We start from the raw sequence: 20032 nt of genomic DNA on the forward strand, positions 1-20032 counted from the left end.
TAAAGAAAAAAAAGAAAGAAAAAACCACTGTTGGAAAGCTACCCTCTTACCTGGGAAATCATCCTGTAAATCCCCCTCCCCCCCATTCAAAGATTTTATTTGTGGCTGTTTGGAGACCATTCCTTGCTAGGGATACTTCGATAAAACCTCCATAGGCCATCCAGATGACCGTGTTGTCATTGAAGCTGTTAAGGATAACTGTACGCAGATCCAAAATAACAGAGGACGTCATTTTATTGGCTGTCCACAGGAAGTTTGGTCACACAAGGAGGTGGAAACTGTGGCAGGCGTGGTACAACACAATAGCTCATCTAACTACTAAACAGAAGGTTAACTGATACTTGATAGGCTAAAACCCCAGCAGCCCTCTGCAGCCCGGGCGCCACCTACCCCTGTCTAAGTAAGCTCAAGAAGCGGGCGAGTGATGCCATTGTCCATTAGCCTCGGTGTGTCGCACTGTCTTCCCATAAAACAGCACTGGAAAATTCACCAAATTAGAAGAAAGAAAGCAAGCAAGCAGCATTTCCTTTTGAATACCAACACCACTGGTAAACAGACGTAGCGTGGCATGCAAATCCAGATCTGGTCATTTTTTTTTCCCCCTTTAGGTTTTTGGTTTTGTTTTTTTGTTTTTTTAATTAACAAATGGAATGGTATGTCTGTTTCAAATATTAGTAGCATAACACGGAAGTGCAAATTCAGTCTGGCCACCAGTGTCCTCAACCTTCCCGCGTGTCTGTCCCGAGAGCCCCGGGCGGACCGCAGAACATCCAGCCGAACATGGTCCTTTCCTCCCAGACTCGGCTTGCAGCCCCGGAGACTGCTCCTTTCTCCCCAGGCCCACCCCTCAAATGCCAATCGCCCGAAAATAGCCACTTGGCCATTTTCATTGTTATCAAAGCAGTCAGGGTGGGGAAGAAAATTCAACTCGACCCAAGCCGCAGGCATTGTGGGCCCTGCCCTCCTCTGCCCTCTGAGGAGGATCCATCTGCTCTTCGAGGGGTCTTGGTGCTCCAGGCCCCGGAGTCGTCCTCACCCACCGGGGAACTGGGTCGTGGGAAAGCTCCCGCCATCTGCCACCCCCCTCCCCCGCCCCCTTGGGCTGTGGTCACACGGAGCTGAGCTTCACCAGGCCGCGCACCGAGTCCTCGTGCAGAGAGTCCTGGCTGGCCAGACCCAGCACGTGCATGGTGCGGCTGTGGGCCAGGGGGCTGCCCGCCAGCATCCTGGGGGGTGAGGGCGCTTCCTCTGGGGTCAGGAACTGGTGGCCCACGTGCTCCTCTTTCAGGGGCAGTACGTCTGTGAGCGCGGCCTCAGCGGTGAGGTTGGGCATGGAGGAGGGCGGCGTGGGCTGCCCGAGTGTCAGACTGGCGCAGGGCGTGCCCAGGCCCGGCTTCCCGGGCAGGTGCAGCTCGTCGCTGGTGAGGCTGGGCTCGCTCTGCAGCAGGGGCGTGGCCGCGGCCTGCAAAACGAATTTGGTGCTCTGAATGCACTGGTCTTGGTCGCACTGGAGAGCAGGGGGGAGCCAGCAAAGAGAAGGCGGAGATGCGCCCGGCACAGGGTGGGGAGGGAAGGGGGCACAGGGAGGAAGAGGGGGAAGGGGATGGGGAAGGGAGGGATGCGAGAGAGAGAGAGAGAGAGAGAGAGAGAGAGAGAGAGAGAGAGTGAGAGAGAGAGAGAGAGAGAGAGAGAGAGACCCGTTAGTGACACCTCGGTCAGGCAAGGCAGAGAGCGTGCTCAGTAGCCCGGTATCAGCCGGAGACACCCAGCGCTCGGTGAATACCAGCGCCTGCACCTAAATCAGCCGCTAGAGGGACTCATCAACCACAGGGGCCCAGGGAGTCATGCGCAGCCGGAGGCCACCATGCTCCTGGCCCTTGGTCCCAGACACGACCTAATTAAGAAACAATCCCAAGGACAGAGTCACAGGCCTTACCACCTAGAGCTGTCTCCCGTGGCTGTCGCTCGCACACTGAAAACCACTTTGACTCTATCGTTTTACAAATACAGGGGCCTGTACCCACGCTCATAGCAGTGTCAGTCACAACAGCCAAAAGGTGGAAGCCGGGGTCCGTCCACAGAGGAGCGGACCGACAGCATGTGGTCTGGACAGACAATGGACCGCGGCTGAGTGCAGACAGGAGGGAAATCCTGACACACCCTACGACACGGATGGACCCTGGGGACATGGTGCTGAGTGAGGTAAGCCAGTCACAAATGGGCGAATGGTCTATGATTCCACTTCCACGTGTACCCGGAAGACTTAACTTCCCAACGACAGAAAGTAGAAAGAAGGGGGGGTGCCCGGGCCTGGGGGGAGGGGAGAGGGAGCCAGTGTGCCTGGGGACAGTCTCAGTTTTGAGAGATGAAGAGGCCTGGTGATGGACAGTAGTGCTCTTGGCACAACCCTGTGAGCGGACTCATTGCCACCGAACTGTTCGCTGAAAAATGGTTAAAATGGTAAATTTTGTGTTTTGTATATTTTACTACAAAAAAGAAAGAAAGAAAGAAAGACAAGCCCCTCAGGGTCTGATCAGACTGTTGTTCACAAAGCCCCAGAATTCCCCACTGCTAAATTTCCATCCACTTCGAGAACCGTTAATTGAGCTTCTGTGGGTTTTTTTAATCTGTGAAAGAGAATGCCAACATTTTACAAGATGTTTCCTTTTCTTCTAAACGTTCTTATGTCTTAGGCTACACCTCATGTCCTTTCCCTCACTTCACTCACTGGGCAAAAGAAATGGTGTAAACATATTTTTAGCTGCTCGAATGTGGAACGTGGAGCGTGGAACCCTCCCTGGAGCAATGGGGCAGGTTTGGGATCAGCCAGAAGAGACCTCGGTGGCACTCAGAGGACTTGAACTTGAGTGTGTCCAGTAAGTCCTTACGGATTTTCAGGAACCACTCTTCCACTGGAAGGAGGAGGAACGGGTGTGACTTTAGGTTCAAGCGGTAAGCTAGGCACTGCACTGAGTTTCTTCAGAAGTTCTTAGAACAAACACATTTTCCCTCTTTGCCAGTGAAGACCCTGAGGCTGAAGTGAATGAGTGGCTTGCTCAACCTTACAGATACGAGTAAGGCAAGGACCCAGGATCTGGGTTTGCTTGACTGTAAACCTCTTTCTACTACTGCATGTGACACACAGTAGGTACTTCATAAACCTTCCTTGTCTTATTATCCCCTCCGCTCTTTTTCAGAACATTCGCCTGAGTTCCTGTAGGACCTGTGCTAATGGGTTTGCAATGGAGGTGCCTCACCATCCTGCCCCGGGGACACCCAGAGCTGCCATCACTCACCCACCTCCATGCAGGGAACAGCACGAACCATGCACCATGCAGCCTTCCGGGAGGAGAGAGAGTTCATCCAAGTTCCAACTCACTGGGACTTTCTTTTCTTTTTCTTTCTTTCTTTCTCTTTCCTTCCTTCCTTATTTTTTAAAAATATTTTGTATTTAAATTCAACTTAGTTAACATATAGTGTATTATTAGTTTTAGTTTCAGAGGTAGAGGTCAGTGATTCATCAGTTGCATACAACACCCTGTGCTCATTACATCACGTGCCCTCCTTATGCCCGTCACCCAGTTACCCCACCCCCCTTCTCACCTCCCCTCCAGCAACCCTGTTTGTTTCCTACAGTTTGGAGTCTCATGGTGTGCCTCCCTCTCTGTTTTCATCTTATTTTATTTTTCCTTTCTTTCCCCTATGTTCATCTGTTTTGTTTCTTAAATTCCACATAGGAGTGAAATCCTATGGTATTTGTCTATCTCCGACTGACTTATTTCGCTTAGCATAATACCCTCTAGTGCTGTCCAAGTCATTGCAAATGGCAAGATTTCATTTTTTGATGGTTCCGTAATATTCCATTGTATTATATATACCACCTCTTCTTTATCCATTCATCTGTCAATGGACATTTCGGCTTTTCTTTCATCTGCTCCCGTGTGCGTGTCCTTTGGCCAGATGGGTTTCTTCCTATAATCACAAGTGTAGGCCAGCCCCCACCCCCAGCCCAGATGAGGAGGAGGGAGAACTGTAGTCTCTATGAAGTGGAAGACCCGGTTCCAGGCAAGAGTAGAGCTCTTTACCGAAGGAAAGCAAGTCTTGGGGGAGACCCTCACTTTCCCCTCAGCCTTCCTCCCAGTCCAGGGAGCTCAGAAACACTGAGAGCCTGGGGCAAGGGCTGGATTCTCCTGTCCTCATCTTCCCAAAAAACACCCCATGGTTTTTGCCACCACAGCACTTTCCCCTGGGCCGGTCTGGCAGGGGGTTCCAGCTCAGGGGAGGGGGGGCCCTTTCTGGCGGGAGGTGCTGTGCAGCGAGGTGGGGGCTGCAGGCAGGCTGGTCCCCGCAGGTTTTGCTCACGCTCTCCAGTACGGTCAGTCTGGTCCAGTACACCGGCTCAGTCTCACCAGGGCAGAGGCAGAGAAGAGCAACCTTCCTGATGAAACATTCATCTTCTGGAAACTGTCCCAGGGCTTTGGGTATATTGTGCTTTGCAAAGAACGGTTTTGTGAAAATCACCATTTGGTCTCCTTACTGACCGAGACAGCTGAGCTCGCTCACCGCCTCCACATCCTGTGGCTCGGTGCAGCCTGTGAGCAGGCTGGCTAGCGACCCCAGGGCTGAGCCGTGCCTGGATGCCAGCATCCTGTTCTCAATCTTCCCTCCCGGAGCCCTCCCTATGCCTCATACCTTCTGTCTACCCAACACCCTCGGCTCTAAGGAAAGATAAAATTGCAAATCAGATTTGCTTGTCTCTGTTGGCCTGCAGAAAGACTTTTTTTATTGAAAACTAATTGGCAAATTCTATTTTAGGGATCGGTGCAAGATTGACCCTTACAGACGCACAGATTATGTGAGAAAGCAGAGCTAGAGAGTTTCAAGGTCAGGGGCACCAGGGTAAGGGGAGAGGTGGCCCCTCCTTCTGCAGCTCACTGCCCAGTTCCTTTTCCCTGATCACTCCCCTCCAGCCATGCCCATTGCAGAGCCCATCAGATTCTCCTGGGATGAAGTGGTCTGTTGGTTCTTAGAGCTTGTATTCACCGGGAGCTCACGGTGGAGCTAGATGTGCCTTGCAAGGCTTTATACCGCGAACATCACTGCTGATTCTAACAAGACCACACGTACCTGGAGGTGGGTTTACTCTGAAGCCATGAGGCTTAAGATCAGGGTCGCTCCAAGTCCTGGTTCCTGGCATATTTTCTTTCTCTTAAAAAGAAAGCCCCCTCCAAACCTGGGTCCACTCCTGTACACGTTACGGAGCTTTCCCGTGGCCAAACTGACAACTCATTAAAACAGTAACAAATCCGTGCTCGGCCTCTGAGCCAGGACTATGAAAAACAGTGTCAGTTTACCAGGGGTAAAGCCTAAGGGCTTAAATACATGAAAAACAATTGACCCTGAAGCAATTCATTAAAAAAAAAACTAAATATAAGTCACTCAGAAATATTTTCAAAATGACTATTTTGAGCCCTGACTTGTGTTAACTGACTTCAAGCACCTCTCCTGTATTGATTTCTTTAAACATTTAAAAAGATGACATCTTTCTGAGTATAGTTATGAATATTTCCTTCATTATAGGGACTGCTTTCATATTAATAACTTACTCTCTGGCCCGCATCCCTTCATACCAGCTTGACCTGTAGCAGTGACGTCAGTGAGCACAATTACCAGGACCATGAACCTAAGTGTTTAACTCCTGCTGCACCCATAACTTTGAAAATAATTTGCCCCATTCAAACCGATTTTCCTTTAGATGACCAACACCATCTGGGGGTACCCAGGGACCAGGTTTTGTTCTACTGGAGTTTGCCCATATAAATCTCCTATTGGCTCCATGGGACAATGGACTCTATCGGATTCCAACCAGGGACTATAATTCTCATAATATTAACTTCGCATGTTTTGAACACCTCCTTCTTAGAAAAGACTCAATGATTGGGAGACACCTAACTTTTTTTTTTAAAGGTCAAAGGGTTTCCTCATTTTGCACAATACCAAAATTCCCAGGAGGATGGGCTGATAAACCTTCATGGGTGCAATCTTCCATTTGAGAACTTGGCTGGTATTTTCAAGGTCACTGTGGAGGTGATCCATGAAACGATGTTCTTATACCTCTTCCTTTTCGCCTCTGCTTCTGATACTTATTAGCGCATTTCTTCTTTCTTCTTCCTCTTCTCCCTTCCTTGTCTTCCTTCCCACCTCTCCTCCTAGCTCAGCCTTTCTCAAGCCACCACCCACCTTCTTGGCTTTTCATGTGCGGACTCCTCTCTCCAACCAGTAGGGGGCGACATCACTGCTTACTTTCTTCTCTGACAACTTGGTAGCAGGGCTTAGCTCCAGCACTAACACCAAGACGCCCTTAGGTGTCTTTTAATAGATCTAGCCACTTACAGAATCTTAAGAGAAACCAACCAAGCACGTGGATATTGGGCAGTGACAATCCATCCACTACAAACGGGAAATTGAGAGACTCATACTATCATTCCAAAACAACGCTTTAAAGGTTCCTATTTATCAAACATCAGGTTGAATTCTATGAAACTGCCATTCTAAAAGTCAAAAATCATCCAGATGCAGAAGACCATTGGAATAGAAACCTGATCGCTTGGAAGAGTGTTTATGAAAAGACCCTCGTGTTGACAGCATGAAACAATGCTGGTAGAAGAGCTGGATTGCTTTGCTTACAATAGTCACTGTGATGGGCTGATTTACTGCCCAAATGAAACTCTGCCATTTAACTTGCAAAGAAGTTTATGGTTTCAGATGTTCAGATGTCACACACATTATCACTTAATGTTACAATTTGAAAACAGCGCAGAGATAATTTACTTTCTTCTTTCTGCAGATTTTCAAATAAAATTGCTCATGTTGGGATACATTTTATTTTACTCTCGCTGACTTCTTGTTTGAAATAAACTTAGCACGCAGATTAAATGCTGTGAAAAGCTGGGAGCTTTCTAGACAGTCTTGTATACAAATGAAGGGTGAGTGAAATTATATATTGCTTCTGCTCCAATTCTTGTCAAAAGTATTAGCATTGGGCCGCTTTATGTCTGCTTGGCTGTGAAGCTGTTCTGGGCATCTTATGAGTGCTCATCTACAGTTATAGAAACACTATAGACTTCTAAAATCCACCTAAAATGTAGGTTAGGAGGAGAGCTCCCTTCTTATCCTGCTATTTACCATTATCATTTAAGCGTGCGTAACTTTTTTCCTACTATTTCAGATTTTTCAGATGATGCATGAAGAGTTCTGCAATACTAGTTGAATAAATCACATAACTGCTAGGTTTAGTATTTTTTGATATTGGATTAAGGAGGGGTTTAAAAAATAGGCTTAGTAAATATAACAGATGATTTTCTAAAAAAACAAAAATTCCAACAGCCATGTACTACATTATCATCTCGGTGTATAGCACGTGGTCCCAAAGCATCTTCTAATTACAGCTGTCATATATAAGCATAAACGATGACCCCGATGCTATAGAGTACTTAAATCACTTAAATCAAGTGAGATATACACGTTAAAAACTGGGCCACAGCTGGATGTCCTGATTGTACATACATGGAAAGAACTTCAATATTAGGTAATAATACAAGCCAATGATGAGGAAAATAGGAATAACGAAAACATGGTCTTCGGTTGGCACTGGGGTTAATTTGCACGTAATTCCAGCTTGGCTCCTCAGAATGTCACAGGCATTCAGATGACAAAGGCTATACTGGAGTTAACACACACCATTTTAATGCTTTAGATGTCCCTTCATTACTTTTCTAACATTTTATTCCTTGGGAATTTGTAGTAGAGGGAAGATCACTTGGGCACTAAACAACCATCCCCACCCCCAAATCGGGGGTGCTAACTCTCCCGTTTTAAACATCTTTGGGGTGGAGGCTTCTGAGTGCTGGGCATCTCCTTGGATTGGGCAGGATTTGCATCCTGGGTCCATCTTCTGGTCCTGGTTCTGAGCTGTGTTCTACTCTTCTTTTTCCCCATCAGAGCATTCATATCCAGCTTCTCCTGAAGATGTTCTTCTATATTTGGGGGCACTGTCAGCGGTGGGTGGGAGCCTTGAGACCAGAAAGAGTTCTCCCAGCTGTAAACTGAGTTGAAACCTGAGTTTCTCATAACCAAAGCAGCACAGGGAGGTAGAGAGTATGTGGGGCTTCAAGTCAGTTCACTTTTAGATTTATTTATGGGCAACTCACTTATTTTAGAATTGGTAATGATTTCTTTGTAATCATATGTTGCTTGGGAATTCTCATAAAGTGAGAAAAACCCAATGTACAAATCACTTCTAAAGTTTAATAAAATTTCCATGAATGCCAAACTTAATAAAATTAACAATGAAGTTGACATAGTCATGCATCTTGTAGACTTTAAACATGTATTAATTTTATAGTTTTCATATTTTAGAGCTCCTAATTTGTTTTCAGGTCTTGAAAATTTTCATAGTTCCTGGAAAAACACACAGGCACTGTGCCTACAGTGTCCAGGGGGTAGACTAGCCATGCCCTCTGGTCTCTCAGCCCATGGATTAATTTGATCCTACTAAGGCCGTCCCTGCACCAAAGAGAACTCCGTCGCTCTGGTTCCTAGTTTCATATTCATGGTGCAGCCTTTTGCAGATGTGACAAAACTGGAGGGAGGATGGAATGAGGTGGAGGAATGAAGACAGGAACAAACCAATATTTGTGCAAAACCGCCCTGAGCAAGGCCGGGAGAGGGGAACGTTCACACACACTCAGTCCAACGTCTAATGAGCACCTCCCATGCACCAGGCCGTGTTATCCGCTGGGGCTGGGAGGATGGGACAGGCAGGGTCTCAGTCAGTTCCAACCACCATCCAGGGAGCTGATCACCACTCTCCCCTACTTCCCTTCACAGTTTAGGAACTGGAGGCTCTTGGGACTAAGGGACTTGCCCACAGTGTCCCAGCCCCCAGCGTCAGGACTGGCGAATGCAAGCCCAGGGGCTGTGATGTCACACCAAGCTCTACCTTTCCCTGCTGCACTGAGTACTGAAAGCTGTCCATTTGCAAAGCTTTCCCCTTCATTATCTTTCGGCTTTATTCTATCATCCTCACTGGTGTCCAATTCGATCAAGAGACTTGATTTGACTTGGTGAGGGCAGAGTTGACAGGGGTGGGTGCAGAGAAAGTCAGGAAAAGATAATAAATGTTGATTTTCAAAATAAGAATCTTCCAGCATGAGAGACGAAATCAGGTTAATAGATGACAACATGAGCAACTCGCAGTTTTTAAAAAATGCACGATTGGCTGTTACTTCTAGGACAACTAATAAAATTGACTCACATCTCTACTATTTCAAAGTGAATTTCTACAAGTCACATCATTCCTTTGTAAGCACGGGGAGGCAAACCGTAAGCTTTTCCAGCTACTGGCAGGGCACCTCCCCACCACCCCCAGCTATCTATGGACATCCAAATGCCACCATCAGCTTCCCCCTAACCTTCCTCCTATGCTTCCTTTAGTGGCTTTTATGACCACCTTGTCACCAAGCTGAAAGGCGAGGGCATCCCTGGCTCCTTGTCCCCAGACCTCCACAGAGACTCCATCTCCAAGCCCCTAACTGTTGCTGCCTCTTCTCTGAACCCATCTCAGCTGTCCCGGCCAGCCCTACTGCAGCTAGACCTACAGTGAGGGTCTTCTTCTGTTTTCCCTGTCTCCTTATTAACATGCCTCCCTCTGCACCCCACATGACCTCCCGGGCTCCATTTACCCCAAGAAAATCTGATGGTATTGCTCACTGAACTGGGTCTCTGCAATGGCTCCCTACTATGAATAGGAATCCACACTGATTATAAGGCACCCAAGGCTCTTCACACTCTCCTCTCCTGCCTTAGCTCCCTCCAACACCTGCTTTGCAACCCACAGCCTGGTAACTCAATCCTCCTGCTCCCGCACAGGCACGCAGGTCCACCCCACGTCTGCCTGTGCCTCTGTCCGTGCTCTGCTTGGAGCATCCCTCCCACCCCTGGGTGGCTAATGCATTGTAACTAATCTCTTAATATTTGGCTCAGATATCATCTCCTCCAGAAAGCTTTGCCTGAAACCCAGGTACTTCTGTTTGGAGTTCCACAATTCCCCGGCCTCTCGTTTGCTAGCACATTCTGTTGAAATCCTCCATACACCTGAATATGAATATTCTCTGAACAGATCATGTCTTAGTTGAGCCCAATTGACCCAAGGTTGTTCGAGAAAAACTTTGTGTCAAAACAAAATATGGCTCAAGAATCATTCCTTTAACCCACATTTTTGGAGAATTCAAGAGAATTTGAAGGCTATCGTGATGGTTTTCAGTGCTGGCTGATGATTAAAATCACCTCCAGGATCATTATAACGCCAATGCTTGGACCACCACCTGGGGATTCTGACTTAACTGGGCTCAGGATATCAGCGCTGTGATCCTAATGTTCATCCAAGGCTGAGGCCCACTGGATTATAGTAAGCTCAGCTGCCAGATGTAAGGGCAAGATCTGAAGAGGTTCAGCTAACACCAGTTTGAGGGCTTCTGAAGTAGAATTAGCGGAAAACAACCAGGCCTTGACCCACTAGCTGTGTGACTTTGAGCAAGCCAGTCATTATTCTAAAGCCTCAGTTTCATGCTTTGTAAAATGGGAACACCTTGCAGGTTGTTGTGGGGATTAAATGAGATGATCCTTGCAGTAACACTATCAATACTGTCCACACTCTGATGATTGCAAAGAGTGATAAACCCCAGCAGAAACCCACTTGACTACAGTATAATTCTGTATTAAATAAACTTGGTTCCACTTTTAAAACTGCCTGAAATTCACCTTGTTTTTTTTTTAATCACCTTGTGATTTAAATTCAACTTTAAAGGATTTAAAGCCAGTTTTCACATCTGTCTAATTGGGGACTGGGACACAAGAATGTTTTTTATTGATCGTGAGCTCTAATTATATCTAATAAATGAAATAAATAAATAAAAAGGAAGGTGGTGGATTGCTTGTGGACAAATTGCTCTTAGTGATGATGCACATGTCCTAAAGAGCAGAAGGTAAGGGCCTGGGTGCTGCCTCAGACACTAGAAAACCTGCAGGGATTGGGCTTCCTTCTGGCCAAGCACTGCTGGTCCTGATGTGTTGGCTCAGTTTGTGGTGGTCTTGGTTGGGGTGTCTGTTGGAGGCAGACGAAGCAAGTCAAAAGAAAGGCATTACTTCTTAAATCTAGAGAAAGTGCAGAGCATGGTGGGCTCCGTACCATGGGAGTCACGGGGTGAAACTCACGTAAGTTCTTTAATTTTGATAAGGACCACCGCCATCAGAGTTTTCTTCTCGTGAAGGTTCCTACTACATCCTTCACGTGTGCGTGTGTCCTGTCCCCGGAGCGCGGCCTCCTCGGGGACAGAGCGACTGCACTCCACAAATCTTGCATCCCTACCGCCGAGTCAAGTCCTCAACACACAGTAGGGACTCAGGAAGAGTCTCTGAATGAGTGAGAGGTTATATATGTGATGTGTGAAAACACGAACACACATCACAGGAGTTATCAGTGGCTGCCGTGGTCAGGGCTCCTTACAGGAACTTTGTCCTTATGGGACATTTATTGTGCACCTTCCAATAGCTGAGAAGGACTCCTGAACATGGATATAGTTGTCTTTAGTGCCTGTTCACGTAAAGGAAGCAGTATACGAAGTGAACACGGGCGGTACCCATCAGACTGGTTTTGGATCCACAAATTCGTGGCTATGTGCCCTTGGGCAGATGATCTACCTCTTCTAGCTTAAAAAAAAAAAAAAAGCAAAGACAAGCATGCCCATTTGCCATTGTTGGTTTGGATTAAACAAGATTCTGCTCATCAAGTGCTCTGAACACAGTTGGTGCCAAATACATGTAATCTCCTTGGGCCTCTCTCCTTACATTCTCTGTCCTCATTTTCCTCCTCTGAAAAATAAGGCGGTAACCCGTAAGGGTCATTTGTGTGGGTGAATGAGGACAGAACAAGATGTCCTGTGACCACTTACAGAGTGGAGTGGCCAGGACCGTGACCTGCATGTACTTGCCTTTCAAGGAGACGCTTTATCAGCAAAGCAAAGCACCACAACACAAACTAGACACCACCACTAGCAACAACCAACCCCAGCAAGCTTCTGCTGGGGGCCGGAGCCCATTCTCAGGGCTGTTAACACAGCCACAGGGTCGCGGGGATGATGCGCTTTCCCTTAGCCCTGAGCGCTTACAGAGACTGTCTTGAGACTGTTGGCTTTCACCTTGCAGTTAGTTCTTTATAAGCAGAAACAAAGCGTCCAGGAGGTTGTCATTTTCCCAGTCTACCCCAAAGGCAGGTCTTTGACCTGCTTGTTATGGAAACTCTGTTGCAAGTGATTCCAGTCTACAAAGAACAAAAAGCTCCAAGGGGGGGGGGGGCGCTGCAGACTGGGTCCCTTTCTGAAACATGGAACTTCTTTAGGGAAATCTGTTCCAGATAAAATGAAGCCACTGTCTTCCAGACACCTAAGGATTTTTAAGGGACTGGTGGTCAGAGCCAGGCCTGACTGTGCTTTCAGGTACCCATGGAGGGGCTCCCGCCCTGGCCCCAAGTCTCCCACCTGCAGACTGGAAACAAAGCCTGTCCACATTCCACGCCTCGCAGGACATCTGTGAGCCCTCTTTGGAGAGACTCGCTCAGTTTGGGCTCCGAATGAAGAACACCTCGTCTGATTATGTGCATTAAGGTATGCGTGGCTGATCTAAGGTTTGGGCTGAGAGTGGGGAGAACTGGCCACCCACCGCACCCTTCAAGAGGGCTGGGGGAGGCCAGCACGGAGTGAGGCAAAGGCACAGAAAGGGGCTATCCGGCCAGCCAGCCCTGGTAGGAGCAGCTGTATCTCATCCCCCAGACAGCACCCTGGTTCTGTGCAAGGGGACTTTCCATCACAAGGTGCCATGACCTGTCTCTGGAAGACCTTTTCATGTGTACTTCCCTTACGCGACCCGGAACACACCAACCACTCAACGGCCCTAATCCTTTCTCGGGCACTGCTTTCTTTCACGCTTCCTTTCCCTCGCGTGAGCCTTTCAGTTGATGGGCGTCCCGGGCAGGTTTTTAGGGGTGCTTGGTGTGTTACTGGGTTAGTGACACAGAAGCAGAAGGGAAGCCTCTGCAGGGAGCTCTGGCCCCTGCGGCAGGCGCTCCTACCATGTCGCTCTGGGACTGCGTGGCCCCGTACGCGGCAATCCCGTCGGAGGGTGCGGCTGGCTGTGGCGTGTCAGGCTGGATGTACCCTCTTCTGTCAATGAGGCTGCCAGAGAAAACAAAGCAATACGGAGGAAGAGAGTGAACGAAAAGCCAAAAATGCCATCAACCCTATTTTAATTTCCATTTGGGGCTCCCTCTTTCTATGTGGGGCCCCACTGCCGGCAGCTGGGGCTACACCCTGACTTACCTTCACGTACAGTCAGGGACCAAATTCCGTCACCCTTGCCTTCAAAAAATGCCTGTAGCCCCTGTTCCCTCCCTGCCACCTGCTGCGGACTCCCATGGTCTCCCACCCCGTCCCCAGCCCCCGCAACCACACCCGGCATGGCCAGCCAGCGGCCCTCCGCCTAACGCCCAGTCCTCATGAGGTCTCCCCGCCTGCCTGCCCCGCTGTGGGGGCGCTCCATCACCCGCCAACACTCCGCAGCCTCTTACCATTTGTCCCCACTTCCCGCCCCAGCCTCAGCCCGTGCCTTCTTACTGCAAGCACAGCGTTCCCGGGTCCACTCCTTCCGGAGGCGCATGGTACCTGCCTGCGCCTGCGCGCGGCACGAGGCGGAAGCCCCGCCCCAGCCCGCTCGCGCTTGGTGCTGGCTGTCTCTGCATTTCGCTGCAGCTCGGGTTTGTCTCGCCCCAGTCGCTCTCCCTTCCATTCCACTGTCCGTTCTTCACGGGCAGCTTCCAAAGCCCCCAGCCCGTGCTCTTGCCCCTCTCTGGCGTCTCCCGGCCCTCCCCGTGACCCCTCTAGTGCTGCGTACCACTTTCTGCCTGCGTCGCCGTGATTTTATCTACAGTCCCCTCTGTCTAGCAGCCTGCCAGCTCCGGAGGGCAGTCTTCATCTTTTCTTCCCCCAAAGCACTTGCCCCCCCCAACCCCCCCGGACCGGGCCCCTCTGCTGTCCCCTCGGAGCACCCTGTTGGCTACATCATGTCGGCATCACCCGCTTCCAGATTTGCGTCTGTCGTGGAGTGTAAGCTTCAGAAGGGCGAGAACCAGGTCTTCCTAATCGTGGAGCTCCACAGCGGACGCCCACTAGGAGCTAAGAAGCTTGGTGGCTGAATGAATAGAAGTGGGTCCCTGTCTCCCACAGGCAAGTTTGCAGACTAATGGCATCATTAATGAATAATAAAGCCATCTCTTCTGTGCCCCATGGCTGGGGGGCTGCTGTGGCCCAGACAGGATGTAGGGGAAAGCTTTACGTTGCCATCAAAAGAGCTGCCTCTTTTCCTCCCCGAGCGAAGGCTCAGTGTTGACCTCGAGTCTAAGGGCAGGACTGCAAAGGGCAAGGGGGAGGTCCAGCTTTCGAGTGGGCGCTCCTGGTGTGGGGCTCGGCCGTGGGCCCCGCAGCCTCGGCGGGTGCCGCAGGTGCATCCAGGTGCCCGCACGTCCCCTCCTCCTGAGAGTGGACTGCTGGTATGCTGAGGCCGCCCTCCTCCTTGTCAGTTTGGCTCTCAGGAGACAAGAATTTTCCCAACTAGCACCTGCAGGTCTCCAGACGACACGGTAACAAGGCGTGAAAAAATACTTGTGACAATGGGACTCTCTCTGCTTCCAGTTTTGGTTGGATTCCCAGAGGTTTAGAAAAACTAATAGTCGACAAGAACCTCCATCTTCCAAAGGGGAGCGCGGGAGCCCCGTGCAGCTCATACCAAGTGTGTGACCCCTTGCGAGGGCACAGAAGATCAAAGTGGAAAGAGCCAAGAAGGGTGGACAAGCGCTCATCTGCAGCCCACGGCGGACGGGAACCTTGCAGGTCCCCTGGGACAGAGCCAGGGTGCAGTGGGGGTGGCGCTGTGTCTTCCCAAAAGATGTGCTGAAATCCTAACGTGGCTACAGGTGAAGGAGTGGAGAGTGTTGCCTTTCAGTGAACTCCCGGGTCCCTACTCACGGAAATGACACGATGCTCAAGGACATGAAAGTGCCCTGAGTCCTTTGTTTTGTTCCATTTTTAGGTGACAGGAGAAATTAAAGGGCTTGCAGGGGATTTCATTCAGGAGCAAAACAAAAACAAAAACAAAAAATGAGGTCATCCAAAGAGTCTGAAAGGACAGAAGGGAGGACAAAATAAACTCCTTCTCAGCTTTCATCCCCTGTGTTCAGTTTGTTTCATGGACCATCCACACAGCCAAGACTGTAACATTCTCTCCCGAGTCTCCTTTCAGTCCTCACAATGACCTGGGAGCCCCTCTAATCTGGACGTGCTCCCCTTGCCTCACCTCTTGCCTTGCCCTCCGTGGTCCCCTCACTCCTAACCCGAGCTCTTTCAGCTCCTCCCCTGACAGGCCACACTCTCCTTTCACCTCAGGGCCGTTGCACAGGCTGCTCCCGTGTGTCCTCCCCAAGATTCCTTCCTCCAGTTCCTACTCATTATTACAATAGATGACAACTTAGGCTCCCTCTTCTGGGAAGCCCTCCTGGGTGTCTCATGGAACCTGCACCCTGCCCTCTGTCACAGCCACTCTTTGACTGTGTAGACTTGCCATTCTATTCAATCTGTCAGTGACAGGTTGACCCTTAGCACCAGCCCGCAGAGCCTGACCCTGATCACACCTTGGAACTTTCTCTTTCCAATTTTCCATTCCCTCTGCTAGACTCGTAGGAGGACCTCCTCCCCCAAACCTGGCCATTCCTACCCTGCTGCCATGCACAGCCCTGGGGACCCATGCAGGGAACCAAATGTGGGTCTTTGCCCTCATGGTTCATAGCTCTCAGAGGGAAACAGGAAGACGCTCTGATGAGCACATCGTTGCACCATTTCAGAACATTTTAGAGGCAACTCAGGCACACGATTCTGGGCATGCTCGTGGTTCTTAGTCCCTGTTGCACAGGCTTGGCTGGGATGCCCGTGGAAGGTTCTGGCCCTCTTAGGGGCACCGGGGTGGGTGAGGTAGGGCAGAGAGAGAAGGGGCACAGAAGGCGACTGGAGGCAGAAGCAAAGACAAGCACTATCCCCCTGTCATTTCTGCCCAGGGCCAGCTCTGAGAGCCTGTGGGCACAGCGGGAGAGCCCAGCAGCCCATGTTTCCTGCACAAACCCGGGAGCGGTTCATGGGGTTCTGCGGGGGTGCTGTCCTCGAGAAATGCCCCATTCACAGGGACCTGGGTTCTGGAAAGAATACAGCCCCAACTCAGCCACAGTAGGAAATCTTATCCAGTCGTGGAAGCCATAAGTTTGGTTGTGACAAGATTTGATATATAAACAATACAAAGCAGCGCCAAATGCAAATCGAAGAATGGGGAACAAGAAGAGAGATTTGCTCAAAATGTGAGACTTCTAAATTCCTTTCCTGGATTCAGATGTGCATTTTAGACTTGGGGAAGGAGGCCTGTTCCATTGTCCTCTTATGCTCCTCCGAGGCCCCTAGCCTGGGCTTCATGGCCTGACCCCATGATCCACAAGTAAATACATGGTAGGAGGAAACAAAGCCAAGTTGTAAAAAACCAAGCATTTCCTGAAGGGTTTTCTGGGCCCCTAAAGAGCCCCAACAGGGATTTCTGGGTGGGTCTGGAGCTCTCTTGGAGAGAGGCTGACACCCTCCCAGGCATGTCTGACTCCCCAGCCCAAGGCGGCCCTTCATTCAGAGTCCTTGGCTGTCCCTTCCTGCAGCCCCTCCTCAGAAGAGGCCTCTGAGGAACAGGCCAGGGGGCTCCCGAGGGGCCCCAGTTTGGGAGGAGAGTGGCACAGTGGGCTCCCAACTTTCTAGGCCCAAACTAGAAAACAATCAATTTCTAATTACCCAGTAGTGCCAGTAACATAACCCATTAATACTTGGCCTCAGAACGTATGCTTGGATTTTGTTTCTGGGGGGGAGGGCAGCACTCTTACTTCCCTGATGATATTCAGTGAGGCTGATAATAAAATCAAGTTTGCATTCCATGAGTACACATTGGCGATGACTGGCCACGGAGGTCCAAGTGCAGAGTGGGGCTGCCTCGGAGACCATCCCTGCAGCTTTCGTGGAGTCCATTTATGCATTTAGAGGCCAAAAGGGAGGAAGTAGCAATGTTTTGGAAACTCATTCTAGAGACTTGGAACACATGCTTAATAAATGTTGGATGATTATTTGATGAATCTGTTGGAAATGCTCTACCTGAGAGTCAACTCACAAATAATCAGGAGCTGAATGCATTCTGTACTTGTGTAGTCTGCCTGGGGGACAGCACGCACCATTCCACACGCACGCTAGGTCTGTTGCCAGAGGCCCGGGTTTGGGTCCTGACTAGGTGGCATTTACTAGCTCAGTGAACGTGGGCACGTTATGGAACCTCTCTGTGCCAGCTTCCTCATCCACAAAATGAGGTCTAATGGTACCTACCTCTTAGGTACAGAGCGAGGATTTAAAAGCTGATTCATATAGGGACGCCTGGATGGCTCAGTTGGTTGAGCGGCTGACTCTTGATTTTAGCTCAGGTCGTGATCTCAGGGCTGTGAGATCGAGCCCCACATCAGGCGCCACGCTCAGCGCAGAGTCTGCTTCAGATTCTCTCTCCCTCTGCCCCTCCCCCTGCTTGGGTGCACGCACTCTCTCTCTCTCTCTCTCTCTAAATAAATGAAATCTTTAAAAGCTGATACATATAAAGCACTTAGAGCAGATCTAACACTGTTCATGAACGTCCGCGACTCTGCCACCACACACTGTCGCGTTACCATCCACACGGCCTGGACTGCTTCAGCCCACGCTGATCTCTCCACCTGAACTATTTTAGCGTGTATATTCTATATAACTCAGCTCTTAGCACCCATTTCTACAGGTTTCCTAACTGCTTCCTACATTGCGTCCTGGCCCTCCTACCAAGATAACCGCAGCTCTCTGTTCATCACCGATGCTCAAGATGACTCAATAATTAATGGGAATCACATGCCTCAGTTTCCCTATTTCAATCCTTAGGAGATTTTCCTCATCCTTGACACAAATTCGGTGAAAGAACCAAAAAGATGGCAGGAACAGCACCATAAACAGAGCCAGATCTCTATTGCACCGGGGCCGCGTCTCCACGGCCCAAAGCCAACCACTGGCCCTGTGGTCATCCAGAGGGTGTAATCAAATCTCACAGTGGGTTTTGTGGCCAGGTCTCCACCTCACGAGGGCTGTGCTGCCATAGCTAAGTTGTTGGCTTTCCCGAGGTCTGATAAAGAGCACGACACTTTCCGAATCTCACCTTGGAGAGATGGGCCCACACAGGGCAACACAGCAATTTGTGAAGATATTCCCGTAGCTGTAGGGATTGTAATTTTCTTTGCCTCTTTTATTTGACCAAGATCCTTTAATCTGAAAGAAAAAGAGAATAACACCAATGCCATCGTTTAGGTGAAAGGGAGCGTGAGAAGCCCACAAAGAATGCAAATCATCTTTACTCACTTCTTCACCAGGAGAAACTGAGACACTTTCTCCAGGAAAACTGGTATTTACCCCAAACTTGGAAATATCCCCAAAAGGCAGGTCAGATTAGAGAGAAAGTAACATTCTTTGGGGAAAATAATCTCTTGTTTCTATTACATGGTTCCAGAGGTCAACTCATACAAACCCGTGGTTTGTTTCAGGCTCCCAGTTGGCATGCTCAACAGTAATTAAATGAACGATAGCTGAGAGTTAACATGGCTCCCCCAACCGCCAACTTACAGCCTGTCTGCATTTGGCCTCACAATGTCGCCAAAATAATTTCACAGATTCGAATATCCACAGTTACCAAACATAAGTTCTCTTAACTCATGTATCTCATCAAGGCTTTAAGGCAATCTGACTGAATCTGAGACATTTAATCGCTGTACTGACAGAGACTTTTGTCAGAATCTAAATATTCAGAGCAAAGAGGACCAGGTCGATGAGGAACATTTCCAACATTATGATTCCTGTTTTTATATCTCCTCTCTGGCCACATTAAATATAGACAGGTAATCCCGGACAAAAAGTAAAACTCTGGGTCGGGGCGGTCTCCTCCAAAAATGAAACGGAGGTGTTAAACATGAGAGGTGGATTCATTCGTTCACCCCGAGATGTCAGCCGGCCACGGTCTCTCTTTAGGGGACTCACAAAACTACTGAAAAGGAAGAGAAGATAATCTCCTCCCTCTGGAATTGGGTGTCACTTAGCTGACCTCAGTATCTGACTGCGTGTTCAGAAAGTAAGACAATTCAGAGATCCCCAACTGGGAATCATGGAGGTCGACGTCTGAAGATGCTTCCACGGCACATTCTTGGCTCCCAGAGGCTCACATCTGGAATGGGATGTGCGGAAGGCCTTGGCCCCCAAGCTCTTGTCTCCTTTCCCCCTCCATCTCTGGACACAGGTGCCCACACCCACCACCCCGGCCCGCCAGGAACTTACGTCTTCATTCGTCGTCTGGTTGGAGCTGATCAGGTACGTGTGGAAACCCGAGAGGCCGACGATAGACCAGACGGAGAAGAAGCACACCACGGCCTCCAGCACGGTGGCCTGGAGTCAAGGAGCAGAACAGGGAAGGCAGGGAGAGCTCTCAGGATGCCTGAGGGGCTGGGATGACGTGAGGTTTGGACGGGAAACACCCACAGACACTCCCTCAGGCCTTTGAGTCTGTCTCGCTTCACGTCAGGGTCGTCCCTAGTCAGAAGGGGATCCTCCAGGGCCGGCACGACGCCCCTCTCTCCTCCAGCCTCCCCTCCTTCATGCTCAGTGAACCATCGGTGGGCTCCGTGAACTGTTGTATCAACAGGTCTCTCCCCCAGCTTGGTGTCGAGGGTATGAGTAAACGTCACAAAACAACAGTTGATAGTCATGGGCAAGGATGGCCACCAGCACCTGAAAGCCTG

At 49.6% G+C, this 20032-nt stretch overlaps 1 protein-coding gene across 4 annotated transcripts in view; it reads right to left on the reverse strand.

Moving 5' to 3' along the window:
- Positions 1 to 222: 222 nt before the first annotated feature.
- The window catches only part of ZDHHC14 (zinc finger DHHC-type palmitoyltransferase 14), a 261878-nt gene continuing 242068 nt past the window's right edge, over positions 223 to 20032 (reverse strand). For 2 of the 4 annotated variants that reach the window (XM_021693294.1, XM_021693291.1), the window contains 4 exons: positions 19572 to 19679; positions 18406 to 18515; positions 13187 to 13289; positions 223 to 1507 (listed from right to left, as the gene is read on the reverse strand). In XM_021693294.1, the coding sequence (XP_021548969.1) occupies positions 1109 to 1507; positions 13187 to 13289; positions 18406 to 18515; positions 19572 to 19679 (720 nt within the window). In that variant the 3' untranslated portion in view covers positions 223 to 1108. The remainder of the gene's footprint in view (positions 1508 to 13186; positions 13290 to 18405; positions 18516 to 19571; positions 19680 to 20032) is intronic. The other 2 variants (XM_021693293.1, XM_021693292.1) reach the window with 2 other exon arrangements.

Source organism: Neomonachus schauinslandi, chromosome 8, assembly GCF_002201575.2.
Source record: "Neomonachus schauinslandi chromosome 8, ASM220157v2, whole genome shotgun sequence".
Taxonomy (NCBI): Eukaryota; Metazoa; Chordata; class Mammalia; order Carnivora; family Phocidae; genus Neomonachus; species Neomonachus schauinslandi.